At 41.3% G+C, this 19,714-nt stretch overlaps 1 protein-coding gene and 1 pseudogene across 1 annotated transcript in view; one reads left to right on the plus strand and one right to left on the minus strand.

Annotated features, from left to right (window-relative positions):
* Window positions 1-886: 886 nt before the first annotated feature.
* Window positions 887-1,004, minus strand: LOC133515180 (5S ribosomal RNA; annotated as a pseudogene).
* Window positions 1,005-10,627: 9,623 nt separating this feature from the next.
* Window positions 10,628-19,714, plus strand: part of pitpnc1a (phosphatidylinositol transfer protein cytoplasmic 1a) — a 93,350-nt gene continuing 84,263 nt past the window's right edge. The window contains exon 1 of the mRNA XM_061846624.1: window positions 10,628-11,253. Coding sequence (XP_061702608.1) covers window positions 11,206-11,253 — 48 coding nt within the window. The 5' untranslated portion in view covers window positions 10,628-11,205. The remainder of the gene's footprint in view (window positions 11,254-19,714) is intronic.

The following is a 19,714-nucleotide window of genomic DNA, read 5'->3' on the forward strand; positions in this document are numbered from 1 at the left end:
GCCCTGCTCCAGCACTTTCGTGACCCTTGTGAGGATAAGCAGCTAAGGAAATGGATGGATGGATGGATGGATGGATGGATGGATGGATGGATGGATGGATGACTGAACAGTCAAATCTTTTAACAAACAATAACTATATGCCCATCTTGAATGGTACCATCCAGCTATTAATGCACTTTTATTCTATATGGCATGCTCCAAAAAAATCATTTGTCTCACACACTAAAAAAATTCTCTCACTCACAAGATCCACCTTCAAAACGCTCTCATTTACTGAAAACCTCTCACACACAAAAAACACCCCTCACATTCAATCAAACCTCTCATCTTCTGCTTTTCTTTTCGGCTTGTCTCATTAGATGTCACCACACATCGAGACGGAGGAGGACCCTAATGTAGGACTCCGGAGACTCAGAGGCATTCTGGGAAAAGTGTTTATTTGTTCCAAGGTCGGGGATCAGGTCGACAGTCAAGTGCAGCAGCGGTAGTCAGGATGTCGGGCGTAGAGAGCAGGTCCACGGGCAGGCAGGAGTCGGTACACGGGAGATTGATCAAAGATAGCAGGAGTGTCAAAGGAGTCAGGCTTACGGGTTCGGTCGGAGAACAGGCGGAGGTCGGTACACACGGGTTTACGATCAGAGATACGGGAGTGCATGACTTGCGACGATCTGGCCAAGATCAGTCGTCCCCTGGGTCTTATATATACTGGGGGTAATCAGCCAGCATGAGGCAAAGTTCTGCACCTCCTAGTCAGGCAGGACTGGCAGGACCATGACATTAAGCGGTCGGTACAGCATGTTCTCAGATGAACGCATATTTGTTTGGCACAGTTTTACAGCGGATGCTCTTCCTGACACAATCCCTCTGCATTTTAGGCGGGGAGAGAAGCTTACACCACCTGGTATTCCCAGGTAGTCTCCCATCTAAGTACTAACCAGGGCCAAAACCGCTTAGCTTCCAAGATCTGACGAGATCAGGGGTTTTCAGGGTAGCTGGCCGTAAGCCAATCAAACCTCTCATATGCAACCTCAAACCACTCCCCACCCACACACAAACCTGTCACACGCACTTGTCTCTCAAAAATCTCTGACATATCATTAACCTCTCAGCCATGAAAAAAAAAATTCAGACTCACTGAAAAAGTCTCAATGAAATTAAAAACTCCTTAATTGCACCTTTTCTCACTCACAGGAAACATTCTCAAACACACCCAGAAACACTTTCATCCATTTTCTTTGCTGCTTATGCTCACGAAGGTAGCAGGGAGTGCTGGAGCCTATCCCACCTGTCAACAGGTAGGAAGCAGGGTACACCCTGAAGTGGTTGCCAGCCAATCGCAGAGCACATAGAGACAAACTGCTGCACTCACACTCACACCTAGGGGCAATTTAGAGTGTACAATTAATGTTCTATGTTTTTGGGATCTGGGAGGAAACCGGAGTGCCCGGAGAAAACCCTTCCAGCCACGGGCAGAACATGGAAACTCCACACAGGCAGGGCCGGGATCTAACTCGGGACCTCAGAACTGTGAGGCCAACGCTTTACCAACAGATCCACCGTGCCGCCCAAAAAAACACTCCCACACATCAAATAAATTCCCTAATGCATGGCAGAGCCAATCACCTTTCGAGATTTACATAAGGTACTTCTGTTTAATTTTTTTTGTTTTTGTTTCACACACACCATTTATGACTCACATAGACAAAAAGCCCTCAGACATTAAAAAAAAAAGATTGCTTTTAAGAAGTAAATAATAAAGTATTGACAAAAACACAAGGTCACCAATCGGCCCCCATCAAGTGTGACACCAATGAACATGGAACACTTCAATTTTGGAGCTTCAGCTCCAAATTGCACTTTCACTCCAAAATATGCATGATAAATATTTAATAAACACCCAGGCAAGCAAAAAAAACGCACCAAGGTCTTATTTCTTCATCCTTATCCTTCTGCAAAGTGGCTTTTGATGCTTTAATATTCGCGCCGTTACCATGGTGATGCAATCCACCTGTTTGATTTGCAAACATGTAGGAAGTGAAGTTCAACAGATGAGCTGCCGCTAATGTGTTTTCATGCTGGTCATTTCCCGTCTCTCCATCTAGCGCCTCGCCATCTCATCATCTGAGGTACGGGACCAATGAAGATTGTCCCGTGCAAAATGGATTATGAAATCTCAATTTATTGATGTAATAACAGTGGAGAGTTATTGCCCCCAAATCCCCCCCCCCCCCCGCCTTATTTAAAAAATATTTTTAAAGCTATCCCATGACAACAAAATGACAACTGCTCAGTAATGCAAGTGTGAGGGTGTGATGTTTGTCGAGATCTGTTTGCTCATCTGTATGTGTGTGCGCGCAATGTCTAACAAACAGAGCTTCACATTGGTCAAAACACATTTTGGGCATGCTTATCATCCATTCACTACCCCCAGCTTGTCACCCCTGGAAGCTGCTGGCTTCACGTCACTATGGAGACAGTGGTTGCGAACCAACAGCCAATTCTGGTAGAAAAGAAGATGCAACAAAGTTGGCCCATTATTTTATTTGTTCTTTTTTCTCCCTTTTCACACATTAATCCATGACAACATAACACAAAGATAATGACTAGGGCTGTGGATACTGAATGTTTTAGTATTCAAGTATCCCACTCATTTTTTTAAAAGTCAAATAATCGTTTGAATCAACTATATTTTTGCTTGTTCACAGCGGAGTTAAAAATACACAACTAAAAATAATCTATATCTCTTAGTTAAGAACAATTAGTTGGTTTTCATTTACATATAATCAGCTGTTTTATTCATTTAATTAATGAAATGAGGCGATCACAAACACAATTACATATAAATAAAAGAAATACAAATGGAATTTAGTGTAAACCAATCTTGTAAGTGCAAAAAGAGAAAATCAGGCATTAAAAAAGGTCTTCGTGTGCAACTTCAATTGAGCAGCTAACATTTTAGTACATGACGCCATCTGTACATTACACACATAGAGCATAGTGAGGATAAGCAGTGCAGAAAATGGATGGATGGATTTTTAGTGAGAATTGTTTTCTACAATGGATCGTAAAATGCACTGAAGTGACTTCTGTTGTTCTGTGTGATTTTATACATTAGTCGGCTTTCTAAAGCAACCTTGGGCAAGTGAATGCAGCACTGAGTGGATCAGCGGAGTGAATGGAACAGAGGAAACACTCTCCTTGCAATGCCATAGCGAAGGAATTTTTGACGATAGGCCAATGTTGATACGGCATATGATTGTAAAGTTGTCCCCATCGTAATAAACTTGGTACAAATTGAATAATTAACTTCACAGGTTTCTTGATCTCTCTGCAGGGTTAACATAATGTTAGTAAAATTCATTAACGTTAATCTCGCTGATATCATTTTACCTTGTCTCGTTACCTAGTCACGCTTGAGAGATGTTGATGTTATATGCAAGGTCCATCATGCAATGATTACACATCACCTTTCTGCTTAGTCTGAAATGCTTTTGTCAAATTCTTTTTTTCTTCCATTTACCTTCTCTGAAGTCGGCGTGCTCTTTTTCTTTGTTGTGTTTAATGGCAGTGTGGAAATTCCTTGAATAAACCATGTGCTCTTTGCTTCTCTCTCCTCCCCTCGTGTTGATGGTGTAAGCATTTTGTTTGTGTGTCACCTCTGTTGGGTTTCATATTTAGATAAGCGGCTCCTCAAGGCAAAGAAAGTGGTGTACTTTTATTGTAGGCCTACTAGAAGTACTTGAAAATCTCGAGCTCTCTTTGCATCCCTAATAATAACATTCAAACATCTTTTCATCCATGCATGTTCTGTCTGTTTCCACACAGGTTTAGTGGAACCTATCCCAGCGATCATCTGGCATGACGTGGGGTACACCCTGAACTGGTCGTCAGCCACTCGCAGGGCAAATATTGTATAAAAACAAACAAACAACCATTCACACCTAATGGCAATTTACTTTCTTCAACAAACTTACCATGCACGTTTTGGAGATCTGGGAAAAAACTGGACTACCTGGAGACAACTCACACGGGCGAACGCAGGAGAACATGCAAACTCCACACAGGGGACACAGGAGTGCCAGAGCCCATCCCAACTAACTTCGAGCGAGAGGTGGACTACACCCTGAATTGGTCGCCAGTGACTTATTGACACCATCACTAAGTAGAAATTGCACCCACACTGCCCACACAAATGTCAGGCGTGTGTACCCATACACCATGAATGATGACATTCAAACAAATATTCACAAAGACGTCAGAAAAAAAAATCCCTGTCGATTTTGTAGAATTTTCTCATTGCTGTTAAATCAAACCAGTAGCAAAGAACAAATATTGGCTATCTGGATTTTTACTTATCCTCTTGTGTTCCTCTCCATTTCCAGTGTTTCTTCCACTTCAACTATCCTTTCAAGCCCGTTCACCTGTTCATGCTTCTGCCTTCTGCCAGTTCCCAACGCCTTCAGATCACACTCACAGATTGGAAATACTACCTGAAGCAACTTCTCAATTCTCCCATACTCCCTCTGCTTCCATCTGGTTTTAGGTCCAGTCCAATATTACACGATTACATATTGTGGCATTGGAGGCCCCGTAGTGGTTAGAGCACTGGTTTGGTAAACCATGGGTTATGGGTTCATATCCCACTGGTGCCTCCACTCCCTGAGAAGGGTTGCGTCAGGAAGGGCATCCGGCGTAAAAATTGTGCCAAACATATATGTGCGTTCATCTGAGATGACACGCTGTGGCGACCCCGAAAGGGACAAGCCGAAAGAAACCGACCGACATATTGTGACATTGCCCTGCGATTGTCTGGGAACCAGTTCAGGCTATACCCTGCCTGGTGACTGCTGGTTGCGATATTTATTGCTGTAAATGTTAAGCAGGGCTGGTACTAGCCAATGTGGTGCGCCCTATCCAATGTTTTATATGCTCCCTTAATTTACAGCACACTCACTGCTCCCAACAAGGTGCTCTAAACCAGCCACACCAGCCCAATGCCATTGAGCCCTCCTGGTGCTTCCATGTTTCTGACTGTAATGTACGTGAACTCACGGCTGACAACAAGGTGCTCTGAAGTGGTACCATGCCAGCTTTGTGTTCAATTGACCATTTCTAGACTTCACACTATGCAAATCGTACGACCTGTCACTTTAAACTGGATACACTCCTTGAACCTGGACACCCTTTGCACAATTGTCTTTGCACTGGACTATTGTTCTAATGGGTACTCTAACCTTCTCTAAATGCTAGAAGACTCTGCATCCTTGCACAACTGTGAGTTCTTATAAGATTAAAAAAAAAAAGGTCCCTGTCCATTGTATTGTTCTTCATGTTCTATATGTATGTCATACTCAGGCGGCACCAAATACTGGAGACAAAGTCCTTGTGTCTTGTCACATACTTGGCCAATAAAGCTGATTCTGATTTGCGAGTAAATTGAGATGAGATCATCATGATATCGGACAAATACTTTCAGTGACATTTTTGTTCGGTGGTGAGCCGTGAGAGTTTCCTCATGTAAAATGAGACACCTCTTCACTGGGATGTCATGTACTTGATTGATTGATGATTATTACACTACGAGTCACTTTAAACTTCTTCAATTTCTTTAAGACTCTACATCATTTGGACAATTTCACTGTACCATATGATTGCTGTATTAGTTATTTCAAACTATACTAAATTTCTACAGGACATTATTTGCACACGTCATTGTATCAGCGTTCCCGCATTACCAGTAACCTTTCAATAATAAAGACGACACTGATTCTGATGTAATAACAAATAATTTCCGCCACACCCACCTTCAAACAATGTTTTTATTCGTCACACTTTTTGACAGATGGTTCCAATAAAATAAAGCCCTTTATTATTTTTTCCTCCAGGCTGCTAAGGAGCATACTGAAAAGGAGGCACTTTGTCTTTCTGCATGGTAACAGAGCGGCCGCTGGGAAGTGATGGATGGTACAGGGCAGCTAATGTTGTCGAGAGGCGAGGAAGCTGGGTCTCTTAGCAACAGCTACTCCTCGCTACCACCAGCTGGAACACATGCTATTTGTTTGTGTGTGTACGTGTGCTCGCGCTATTTGTGTGACAGCAGATCAGAACGTGGTGGACAAACTGTGGCAGGTGACATGGGTGATTTTTGGTTGTCTGCTCTCAAGCCAGATTGCCTTAAGATAATGTTTCTATGTGTCACACTTTGATTTGGCATCATGAGGTCACTGATGGCATAGTGGTACACACGCTTGGCTTTGATGCGGGCAGCGTGTGACCGATTGCCGCTTAGTAATGAAGTTGATATCTACCCTGTGACTGACTGGTGACCAGTTCAGAGAGAAGTTCGGCTTTTGCCCGAAACTAGCTGGGATAGGCTTCACCTTTCCCGCAACCCTTGTGAGGATAAGGGGCTTGGATAATAATATGACAGTTGGCATCTGTGTGGGAGGCAAATGATTAAAAGTATTAAATAAATCTACTGAAGTGGTAATGAGCAATAAACTTAATTGTTTGGTGCAACACTTGCTCACAGCTGCGCACTTATTGTTGTGGGATGTATCTTTTTTTTAAGTTCATCATGTGTGTTAGGATTTAACTTTTGGCTGCATATGATTAGAATATGGTAAACTAACATAATTCCCCCTCTTTGTAACAAAAATTATATGATAATATATGTTTGTATAAAATACTTTAATTATGTGCAACAGATTAAGGACTTTTCTCTTATTATACTTGAGTTTTCTTACCTAAATCGACACATAAATTGAAAGTTGTCTTCACTTTTATTAACATTGAGATGTTGTAAAAACGTTTTGCTACTAAAACCTTTTTAGTATAAACGAAGCAATAATTGGAGGACAGTGGGGCCTTGAGATACAAGTTGAAGTGATTCCATGACCAGCTTCAAAATTCACACTCCAATCGTCTTACTGCATTTTAATGAATGGAAATGCAAACATATCTGTTTGTGTCACACAAATGACCTGACTTACATGTATTTAAAACAATCAAAGTCCAACTTTCTAATGATACCAAATGATGTGATATGCCATTGATGGGCTCATAAGTACCACCTATGTAGTGCTTTAAGCAATGGCTATTTGAACACAAATGGTGTATGAAATATAAACAGAATACAACAATACTCACAGGCTTATATTCTTTATCATCCATTAAAAAACGACAAACAATACTGTGGCTTACTGAATCACTTAGAGCGGTTTTGAAAATATTCTTTGTATCTGCATGACTGTATGATATTGCCCCCGGTGACCAAGTGGCACACACCAGAAGGTGCCGGAATGAATTAATCATGATACACAAACTCTTTCGTTTAATATATTTTTTATATAATACAATATTACATACTCCTTTTCTGTTTACTTCAATGGGGGAAATGTGCTTTAAGATATATGAACATTTTGGGTTGGGCGCTCGTCCACTAAAGGAATTGAACTCATATCGCAAAGCACCTCTGAATGGGGGTTCGGAGGATAACTTCACTGTAAGGGAAACTAACTCCAATGTGGTCTCAAAAAAAGAAAACGTTTTTTTTAATCATTGAGCCTTCTATATGCTATTTGTTGTAGCTTTCTTCATTAAAAAAAAGAAAAAAAAGATTATTTTGCTTGACTATAAAGCAAACTAACAGCCAAGGACATTATGTATGTCTATTATCCTGTGCAGGGCGGCACAGTGGAGCAGCTGGTAAAGCGTTGGCCTCACAATTCTGAGGACCCGGGTTGTGGAGTTTGGATGTTCTCCTCGTGAATGCGTGTGTTTTCTCCCGGCACTCCGGTTTTCCTCCCACATCACAAAAAGATGCAACCATGCATGCTCGATATGCCCTGCGATTGGCAGGCAACAAGTTCAGGGTGTACCCCGCCTCCTGCCCGTTGACAACTGGGATAGGCTCCAGCACTCCCCGTGAACCTCGTGAGGGTAAGCGGCAAAGAAAATGGATGGATGGATGAATGGCTGGATGGATTATCCTGTGGTGTACCCATTTCCACACATTTGCAAGATTTTGGCGCCCTCATGCGTACAAATCTCCAAAAACACAGTGACTCCTGTCAGAAGCCTGCGCTGATATTTCAAGTTTTAGTTTCAGTTGAAAAAATGCGTCTGATTCTACTTTTGTAACTAATTTGTAATCACAGCTAAATGGTGGTGTATAAAGCCCAGCGATTATTATTATTATTAATTGCATTGAGCCTATCCCAGCTGTCATCGGGCAGGAGGCGCAGTAGACCCTGAATTGTTTGCCAACCAATCACAGAGCACATGGAGTCAGACAACCAGTCGCACTCACAATCGCACATAAGAGCAATTTAGAGTCTCCATTTAGTACATGTCTTTGGGATGTGGGTGGAAACTAGAGTGCCCCGGAGAAAACCCACGCATGCATGGGGAGAACATGCAAATTCCACACAGGCGGGGCGGGGATTTGAACGCCGGTCCTCAGAACTGTATACTGTATATATAATATATATTCACAGTGGCGCAGAGTTGGCTTCACGGTGCTGGGAGCATTGCGTTGACCTTACAGTTCTGAGGACCAGTGTTCAATCCTCTCAATCACGCCCATCCAAGTCTCACTGAAGTCCCACCGGACAAGGAGGGAGTCCCCAGCAGGAGCGCTCTGCAGCACCCCACCCAAGGACTCCAAAAAGAACTGAACTGCTGATTGGTGCATAGGCACAAAAAAGTCGACCAACCCCCCCCCCCCCCCCCCCCCCACACACACACACACACACACCATCCACCACGGGAGAAGCCCAATGTACAGGCGCCAAGCCGAGGGGGCAAAACGTATGCCCCTACCTGCTTGGTGGCTCTCACTATGGGAAGGTTTAATTCCTAAAATAATAACAATAATTAATACTTTACTCAAACTAACACTATTGTAAATCATCAGAACATTATGAATATCAACACTGTGCCAAAATAACTGTGAAACTGGGGGAACAAAATCTAAAAAAAGAAATGGCACAACTGAAATGTATTCCACTAGTTATAAACAATTTATATATAGTTATGTTTGATGTGAAACTGTAACAATAAAATCAGTTAATGAAATGCATTTAAAACTTGCATATGCAGTAACTGAACTGAACTCAAAGTTAAATGCAAATTATGCCTAAACATGTTTGAAATCACAGTTATTAAAAAAAAGTTCATAAAAAGTTGCAACATATTTTTCTAAAACTTATTTATCACGAAAGTGAACACTACTGAAAAAAAGTGGCTCTAGCCCCATAATTACTTTAATCACTCTAGTCACCACTAGAGGGCCCCCGCCCCTTTTTTAAGATTGGGGAATGCCTTAAGTTCTGCCAACATATGTGAATTTAGGAACACAACTATGTATTTCTTTTGTGCAGCTGTAACAAATTCATTTTTTTAAGAATATGAGCCTACTAAATGGTTGGGATGTCACACAAGAAAAACCTACAGCATAATAGGAGCAACAACTCTGCACTATTTGCCTACAGTGTATCTGTTGTTGACCAACACTGGTCACTCCAGTTTGAGAAGTATCCGTACCATTCGCACAAAGGTTCCAGTTCCACATTATCGCACTACTCGTTACTTATAACTGCTTAAATTTTTTGAAGTCCCTGCCCAATTATCACTGTGCCAGATCATTGCTCTATTACATCTCAAACTGCCCTAAATTACCAGAGTGTTCTGCATTATTTGCACATTTGTCGGGGAAAAAAAGCAAAAAAAATTCTATCAGCATTAGCAGATTCATTGGTCAGTGACTCCCTCTCGTGTTTTTATGTTCCAAAGTACTTTCTGTCAAATGGCTGTTGTCTGTTGTCGTACTACAGCGCCTCTAACGACCAGAGACAAGTTCCTTAAGTGTTTCTGAGGTACTTGGCATAAAAGATGATTGTGATCCTGATTCTAAATCTGATCATAGCTATTAAATAGGCTTTTGGTGGTACTGTATGTCAAACTAATATAATACAACATTCAAAAATAGAATTTACTGTAAGTGTGTTTTCAGCCAACATGTACATTTAAGAGTTTTGACAGTGTAAGAGCTCTATTTGGAATTTAATTCATATTTAGATTGAGGTGAAACCTATTGGGTCTGTAATTTTTTAAGGTTTCTTGCTTTAATGAATGACATATATCCTAGAAACCCCTGTAAAGTGCATTCCATCTTTCCGAATTTTTTTAAACTAATTGGTAATGATGAATAAATTTCAGGACCAAGGTCAGCTCTTCCTCAGGGTCATTTTAAACAAACGATGCAGCTGTTGAGAACAAGAATAACCATTACAATCACCATAAGTACATCAATGTTAGCATTGCATATTTGTTTTGAAGTTCAGTACAAAAATATCACGAAAATGTGTAAAATTATAAACTTTTTTTTTTACATCTTTTGTTCATGTTTTAGTTAGTATGTGAATTGTATTACAGTTGTATTTTTAATTTCTTGGATTTTCTACTTAGTTAAGATCCTGTTTCATTACTTTTAAAACACTGAGGTCATAAAGTCTTGTCACATTCATTTATGATGCCATGGCTACATCTTTTTTTTTTTTTTTAAAGCAAACTGTAACAAAACCTCTTGGCTTGTATTTCAAAATGAAATAAAATTGTCTGTTATGTCTGAGGACTGTTGTGATTTAAAAAAAGACATTCTTTAAGATTAATTTTGGATTTAATTCAAAATTTAAGACAATAACGCTTCTCTAAAACAATGAAATAACCTTGGTGGGAGTTTGACAGCAGGCTTGTTTATTTTATTGTGAAGATCCCACTTCCGTAGTTTTTAGTTCCCCCTCCTCACCAACTCTAACTTGACAGCGTGGGCTTCAGTTGAGATCGCCGTGTTCTTCTTTCCATGCTCGGAGCTGAGTGGACCTAACTGAGAGGTGGACTTTTTTCACGGTCGGGTTCACTGTTTTTTTTCTTTCTTTCTTTGAACATATTGGCTTGACTTTGAAACTTCCCACTTGGTGAATCCAGTGAGGGGGATAAAAACAGATGAGAGCCATCAAGGTGGTGTCTGTGAACTTTACAGCATCCTTGGGAGCTCACATGTGCTGAAGAAGAAAAAAAGGGAGTAAATTAAATGGGTGTCATTGCGCTCACTAAATGATTTAATCGAAAAGACTCGAAGTTTAACGTGTGAGACAGAAGTGTGCTTTTGAACAAGAAAAAGAACATTTTGTGGTCAAGACTATGTTGATGAAGGAGTACCGCATCTGCATGCCTCTCACCGTGGAGGAGGTAAGCACATTTATTTGTTCTAAGTGACCCACAAAATAATTACTGTATTTTTTGTTTACGTGTTCATTCATTGTCTCCCATAAAGATTATATCAAATCTATTGTCACTTCTCAATTTATCCAATTTGGCCCTGCATTTGATTGTTATTTCAGATGTTTTTGAACACCAAATTGAATTTGAAAAGGAAAATAGGGACAACCAAACAATTATACTGTACTTGTGATCAATTTGTGGATTTGACAACATAAACTGCTTGTAATATATTTTCAAATGAAAGACCATGTGAACATTTGGAACCCATTTAGCAAGAACTATAACGCAGGCAGACTTGATTTACTTTAGTGGGCCACACAAAATGTTGTGTCTAATCGGATTTAGCACCCCAAGCCTTTATTGAAAACACTTTGACTCTTGTGTTCCTTTGAAGATTGTGAGGCACGTGGCACCAGGGGGCGCTACCATTCTCTCTGGCCCTTGGGTATTGGTTTCACGATGTAAAATTAAGAGAATGGTTGGGCACAACGTCAATAGTTGGAATTATGTAGTTCATTATGGGCTTTAAGGTCATCTCATCATTTGGACTGTTTTTTTTTTTCACCCTTGCATATCTTCTGTTCTCTGTTCACTGCACTGTGGTAATGTTGCTGAGTTGCTGTCAGAATGTGGATGAAAGGTGATGCTTACAAAACACATTCTTCCTTACATTAAAGGCCTGAATCCAGACAGGTGAACACTACATCCCTGTAAAATGGTTAATACTGTATTAGGTTTGCTCACGTTTTGACAGAAGTTAAATCCGTTTTCAAACCCAATTAAATGTACAGTGGTACCTCTACTTATGAAATTAATCCGTTCCGGAAGTCGTTTCATAACTTGAATCTTTCGTAAGTAGAAGCACATTTTACATGTAAACAGCTTAATCCGTTCCAAAACCCCAAAGCCTCCGCCGCCCCGCATTCAAAGTGTATATAATGTAAAGAATAATAAAACAATATAGTCATCTACTAGTGGCTTTGAGCAACGATGTGAAGAGAAGGGTGCGTGACTAGCAAAAAGGCATCATGGCGTCATCAGAGGTGGACGCACGCACACAAATTAGTGCCACTAAAATTAATAAATTCCACGAACTATAAATTAAAAACAAACAGCAGAAACTTTGAATGTTGCCTGATACACCAATGCAAGGATGTTTGCCTTTGACAGCTTTTAATAATCTTGCAGAAATGTCCAAGGCAAATTTCATCGAAGTGAGCAATAACCTGACTAGTTAACTAATTTTCCGGATGATTCTTTTGAATAAATTTGGAAATGTCATGGAATTTCGTCAACGCTTCTTTTATTTTTGTTGACGGGATAATAGCTGCTTCCTCCTCTAAGCCGCAAACTCCTCCTGCATTGTCGTGTGTTGCATATCCTCCAGCTCCTTTAGCTCATCCGTCAAAAGATCGTCCTGACCCAACTCGTTGATGTCCTCCTCAGCCTTTCCCAGTGAAACAATTTCCTTGACTTCGGATCACCATTTCGATCCTCTCAAAATCTCGTGGAGCAACAGCAAAAGGCCACATGCACGCATCCCTTTTTCATATTTCTTGATGATTTCTAGTTTTGTTTTAATGGACAAAACAACTCTTGTCTTCTTCTCACTGGCACTGGCCATCAATTTTTTGGGGCCCATGGTGAGAAAAGATGAATAAAGTCACAAAGAAGTTGTACACTACGAGTGTGCGTGAGCGTATGACAATGGATTCAGTGACGAAGATCCAGGAAGTGCGTCACGGGCAAAGAATGACGTGGCTCCGAGCCAATGGAGGGATGTGATGCCAGGAAGATGCTGCGGTGATAGCAAATGGGAGAGCAGCTCTATCTTGCCACACAAACCAAGATACAGTACAGGATGTTTACGTTCGGTGGAATTCAGCACCATTTTTTTCCTTTCGTATCCTGAAATTCCTTTGTAACTACAGAAAAAAAAAATTTCTGGGGAGACTTTTCGTAACCTGAATTTTTTTTTTGAGTAGAGACGTTCATAAGTAGAGGTGTGACTGCACTGTATGTAGGGTTTTTATTAACATTGTAGACATTCTTAACCGATTCACTGCCAACTCTTTACGAAGCAGAGTCCCCCATACAACCAACAATTTTAGAGCAATAGAACATAGATTAGTTTCACGAAAACATACCAGTTACAAGTATGCATGCGTTTGATAACACTGTAATACTTCATTTACGGATATACAACAGAAACACCATGAGCCACACTGACTCACAGAACTGCTGGCATTGAACATCAGTGGTTTTTTAACATTGCATTCACCATTCACTCCTTCAACTGCTGCATCTTTTCTCACGATCACTGCACATACTTTGTACTACCTTCTGCGGCACATAATCTGTTCATACAATACATATACACACTCCGTTTGCAGGTCAGGTGCCTGAACCTGTCTGACTACCAACATATTAGCATTCCTCTCCCTCAGAATGAGCCAAGATTCACTGCTTATTCCTTATCTTTAGCACAAAAGCTGTGCTGATGTCAAATCCAAAGTGATGCAACAGGGCCATCGACAGGGCTCTATTAGTTATTGCAGTGGTTTACAAAACTACATTTCAGACAAGACCCTCTTCCATGGCTACTCACTGAAAAACGTACTTGACAAACATGTTCATCAGTGTCGGTAAATGGCAGGATTCAAGTTGACCGCAGTGAATCAGTTGACTGATAATTAACTTACATCGTACTTACATCAGGTTTAATCCATCAATAAAGGTTCATTCTTTCCCTTGATGGGTGGATGTACACATCTGACCACTAAAGGTTTACAAAATTAAGGGGTACAAAAGCCATGCTTTTTTTTTAACCCAGGCTAAGTCCCCCCTCTCAGTCACAGTGACAGAGTCATGGTAGGTATGTTGTTTTTATCGCAGTTGCTCTTAGACGCGCATGATTAGCTTGTCATAGGTAGCATTGCGAATCACTCCCTATGTGGTGAATTGGCCGTTTGGTAGTGCTGTTTGAATGAATAGTGAGTATAGGTGAGCGCACAATACGTCTTGAAGAGGACAGTGGTACATAACTTGAGCTCTGCTATGAATGCTAAAAATAATTCCTCAATCGTATTAGGTGGGAGGGAATAATTGTGATCAGAATCATTCTCTAATTCCCTAATCCTGAATCACAATCCAGTCAATACAGTGATCGCCATGACAAATTTGATGATGAGGATGAATTTAACAGTCGCCTGAAATTGAACTCAGTTTTCTCTACAAGTGTTTTATCAAGGGGCACTTTAGCTGAAAGGTTTTAATGGTTTATGATGTGAGCTAAACTTCCACCTTATGGAATCATTGCGACTATAAATAAGCATGTTGCCATCGTGGTCCAAAGAATCATGATCTTTAAATCTCTTTGTTGCCGAGCTGTTTCCGAGGCTATTACCTTTCTTTATTGTCCTTACATTGGCTGCAGTTTGAAATTGAGCTCATCTGTTGTTTGGGGCCTCTTCCAAAAGTCTATTGATCCTAATCATGCTTGATGGTGACTTTTTAAAGCCTTAAGTGGTTTCTCAGAGTTCTGTTTGCAATTAACGGACGGCTACTTTATCACATCTTGACTTGGGGGGGTTTAAGTTTCACACAAACAAACGACTTTTTTTTTGTTCGTAGTTATGTTACATAGTTAACATGTAATACTGTTTCTCTGTCCCCACATTGTCGGTTATTTTATTACCAATTTAAAGTGTTTAAAATAACTTCAGAATAAACTATTAACGCTCTTGCGCACGCAAACATCTGAGAAATGTTGCAAAACTCTGCCGCTTCCCGGGAGGTGGGAGTCGTGTGGAATTATGCCGCTTTAAGATTGAGTATCTGGATCTTTTTTTTTTTTCACACACAAAAACAAATTAAAATAGTTGCTTTAGATATTGAGTAAGTTTGTCTTGTTGAAAATTAATCACTTTCACTGTTCAATGTGGAAGTGCATCAGCCACAAATTTACGGAAGCAGAGATACATTTTTCCATAATAAACTGCTTAATAGGCTCATTGTTTTATTTTGGGATTCAGTGTAAATCGTATTTCACTAGACACCTCCATGTGGACACGCATATTTAGGATTTCTTGGCGCAATGATCTGGGGTAGGGGATGTGAGCTGGATTCAATGATCTGAACATTCTGCTCCTCCGCCCGGTCCACCACCCAGCTTTAATCTATTACACAGATCTTTTTATGCACCAAACTTATAGGCCCTCCCCCCTTTCGTCTGTTAGGTCAAACAGAAAGGAGAATCTATATCCCTTAAATGCAAAAACAGTTTTTTTCTGTGCCACAGTGACATTTTTAGGATTCACTGTGGTTCTCCTTATTCTAATGAATTATTATTGAAATTTTCAACCTAAAATTGGAACAGAAAACAAACCAAGACAGAACATTAGTTGTTGTACACATGTGGAAAATAAAGATATATAAGACACAACACATAAGATCTGACTGTTGTATGGGACAGGAGTGGGGCACCCTATGAAAGTAGTACAGAACAATATAGGACATGACCAGACAGGATAGGAAAGAAAAGACAGGAGAGGAAGCAAGTACAACGGAGGTCGTTGGTTGAGCTGTACAAATGAAGTGTGGTAGGAGTGGCTATGTATATTATAAACATCTGTTGGACCAGAATGTAAGTGAGGCGATAGCCAAGTAATTTGCCCAGTGACTAATCGGAATGAGGGAGCACCCCACATTAAGTGACCCAAGTCCTGCAGGTGAAAATCTGCTCTCCAGACACATGCAAATGTAATTGACACCATCTCTTTTGAAAAATAACCTCCAGAAGCAATGTAATTGCGATGCCTGTACCGCCATGGCTGAGGACCACACCCCACCTACCTGAGAGGCAAGGTTGGGGCCAAGAGATCACCCGAGAACAGCCCGGTTGACGGAACACAATCCACACTGGCCCCACGAGGTGCCCCAAACCGGCAATCCAAATGAGGCTACAGGTGCCCAAAGACATCCCCTCAACTAACCACCATTCCCACCACCAAAACCGAGAGAGTTCGGTACCCCCCTATTCCAACCCACAGCACTGTAGCCAGCACCCACCCAGGCAACAGGTGAGACAGTGTAGTGTGTCCCACTCTGTGGAAAGCAGGGCGGACAGGGATGCCCAACAGGGGAACGATAACTTATACATCCAGGAGAGTAACCATAGTGCAAGAGAGAGGAGCTGTGCACTACTGCCCCACAGCCAAACCCCGGCGACCCAAATCGCACTACCCCTCCGGAAATGAGAGTATGTGTCACGTCCCATCGGAACGAGAGTAGGACCCAAATGCAGGACTCGGACGATGCCAGGTAGTTCAAGGAGAAACGTTTATTATATGCCGAGGTCGGGGATCGAGCAGGCAGTCCGGTCCAGCAGCGGTAGTTGGGACGTCGGGCGAAGAGAGCAGGTGAGCGGGCAGGCAGGAGTTGGTACACGGGAGAACAATCAACACAGGCAGAAGTATCAAAGGAGTCAGGCTGACAAGGGTGGTCGGAGAACGGGTGAAGGTCGGTACACACAGGTTCGATGAGGGATACCGGAGCACACGAACGGGACATGAAGATCAACGAACTGGCACCGGCCAGTTGTCATCGGGGTCATATAAATACACAGCATAATCAGGCTGCATGAGGCGCAGGTGTGCACAGGCTGGAGTGGCAGGATCATGACAGTATGTAGGGCAAGGTGTGTACAATGCATTAAAAGACCTTGCAGTCAGGCATGGTAGACGAACAAAGCATCTAGACAGGGAACCAGCACTGACGTACTGAATCCCAGTCCAATGCCGGGATCTGTTCAACCTCGCACCAGTCCCCCAAGAAATATATGTGTTTCTGCCCAGATTTGATCCATCTATCCATTTTCCAAGCCGCTTACGTTCACAACGGTTGCAGGGGTGGTGGAGCTATCCCAGCTACCATCGGGTGAAAGGCAGACCACACCCTAACCCGGTAAGCTGTCAGTCACAGAGCACATATCGACACCATCACTGAGCGGGAATCGATCCTATGCTGCCCAATTAACGTCAAACGTGTACCACTACATCATCAGTGACTCTCCCAAATTTGATTAGTGACAAAATATTGACAGTGAAATGTGTGAGCACGTGCTAATTGAGGGATTAAGAGGCATGGCTCCTGCAGGTTGGACCCATCCAGTTGGACTATCACAAGGTCAGAGGACCATCACAATCAGCTCCACAGTACTAGCTCCAGGAACCACCCCATCTCAGGCAGATCACGCTGCACAGACAGAGTATGGGAGGTTGCACTGCTAGACCAGCAGTAACAAAATCCCACAGTGGGCCCCACGATCAATAGGGAGCCCCCCTGGAAGAAGAGGTAGAGCGGACCAGAGCCAGACACAAGGATCGGAGAAAAGAGGAGGATAGGCGTCCTCACCCTCCCGCACCAGCAGTTGGAACAGGAAACTAAATTGGACACCAGTTGACACCACCCAGGGAACTGGGGAGCATGAGTGAATCCACCACTAAAGCACGCCGGGAGGCCCATCCAGTTATCTGTAATCTGTATACGTGGTTCAAATCTGTCAGCAATTGGAGAAAATCTTATTGAATTTGTTTATGAAGGACCTGGAGAAATCACCATAACTGTGCCTTAAATCTCCGCTTCAAACTAAAATGGCCGACTTACTGTGTCTTTTTAGGATGGCATCTTGTGTTGAACTTCAATTATTATTTTTAATAAGATACTTTTGTCGTAGCAGTTGAAAAGAAAATATTATTTTAAGTTATGTTATGCTACATATTTGATCCACATTTTTTAAATTTAAAAACATGATTAAAGACCATAAATTATTTATTGTTGCCATAGCTGATTACGGAAATGTAATCACTCCGTAGTTTCCCAATAATTCATTACGTAAATGGTTTAAAAAAAAAAAGGCTGACTTAATAAGCAAAATGGTTTCAAAACAAAGACAGTCGATCCATTTTTCACTGGGCTCATGTTGACTCATGACCGGGCCAATAATGCATCATGAATCAGAGTCACAAATGGGAGCCTTGTTGAATAGCCCCCTCTTAAATATCAAGTGGTGTGGTTTTTAAATGCAGTTGAATGCTCCTATATTACTACCAGTTTTCAAACAAAGCTTCCTCTATATACACTTTTTAAATTGAAGCGCTGGAATGAATCATGGGAATGTCAACTGACACAAACAAATTACGGTCATTATTATGTCGTCAGCACCTTCGCTATGTTTTTAGTATCACTAGCCAATGCATTCGCTTTGTATTGTTCTGGTCACAATGTTTATGTACGAGAGCTTGTCTTGTAAGGCTAGTTTTGTTTCTTATTTATCTTACATGCTTGCTTGCATACAACAGATGAACAGTGAAAATGGATGGAAAAAGTTTTGCCTTGATCTACACCACCAAGGAAACGGCAAATTTGAAATTGGCAATGCAGCTGATATTACATGGGTCAGCACTACTACTTCAGAATGCACTGGATAGATTAGTTTGAGATGGCAAAAAAAAGAGGCTGAAATCGGATTGGACAAAAGCAAATCTGTTCAAATGCTTTTTGTGATGTAAAAACAAAAGACAAAGGTAAATCATTTCAAAACGTACCAATAATATCACAATAACAGTCTATAATTCTTCCATTCACCCATTTATGGTGTACAGATCAACTGAAAAAGAAATAATTTTTTGGGGAGGGAAGTGTGACCATATTCCGATTTCCACATTCAAACTCATGTTAAATGGGGAGTCACCACACACGCCAATGTTTTAAATGCCTCTTACAGCATGAAGATTTTGTGGCAACACTGATTGCCATTTTGAAGTCTGTTTTTTTTTAGTAGAGTACTACCACACAGTGTATTTATTCTCTTAAGGTGTAGATGTAATACCAGACATAAAAGAAGAACACACAAAGATTCTGTGCCACCACCGATCTAGAATCCAGTCCTCCGAGACAGAAAACTCTTGTAATCAACTGTTAGATAAAGACAAAAATGCTGTATCTATTGCACAGATGTTTCCAAAGTGTTGAGGACTGGTGAAATCGTCAATCAAGATATCTGGTGACCCCAAGAAATACAATACAATACAGAATATAAAACCTACAAGAAAACACAGTGAATACTCTGTTCTCGGATGTCCCCATTATCGAACAAATCGGGTTTCGAACGAAAATTTCAATATTTTTTTTTTTTTTTGCGTCTGATTAGAATGAAAATCAACCACTCGAACGCCACCAAAAAAAGCCCAAAATAACATAACGCACGCAGCCCGACCAGCTGACCCACAACGTGCTTTGTTATTGTGAATTCGGACACCCCCCATAAAAAGTTGGAAATAACGTTACGCGTACGGCCTGACCAGCTGACCCACGGCATGCTTTGTTATTGTGAATTCAAACACCCCCCGAAAAAAAGCTGGAAATA

Source organism: Syngnathoides biaculeatus, chromosome 16, assembly GCF_019802595.1.
Source record: "Syngnathoides biaculeatus isolate LvHL_M chromosome 16, ASM1980259v1, whole genome shotgun sequence".
Taxonomy (NCBI): Eukaryota; Metazoa; Chordata; class Actinopteri; order Syngnathiformes; family Syngnathidae; genus Syngnathoides; species Syngnathoides biaculeatus.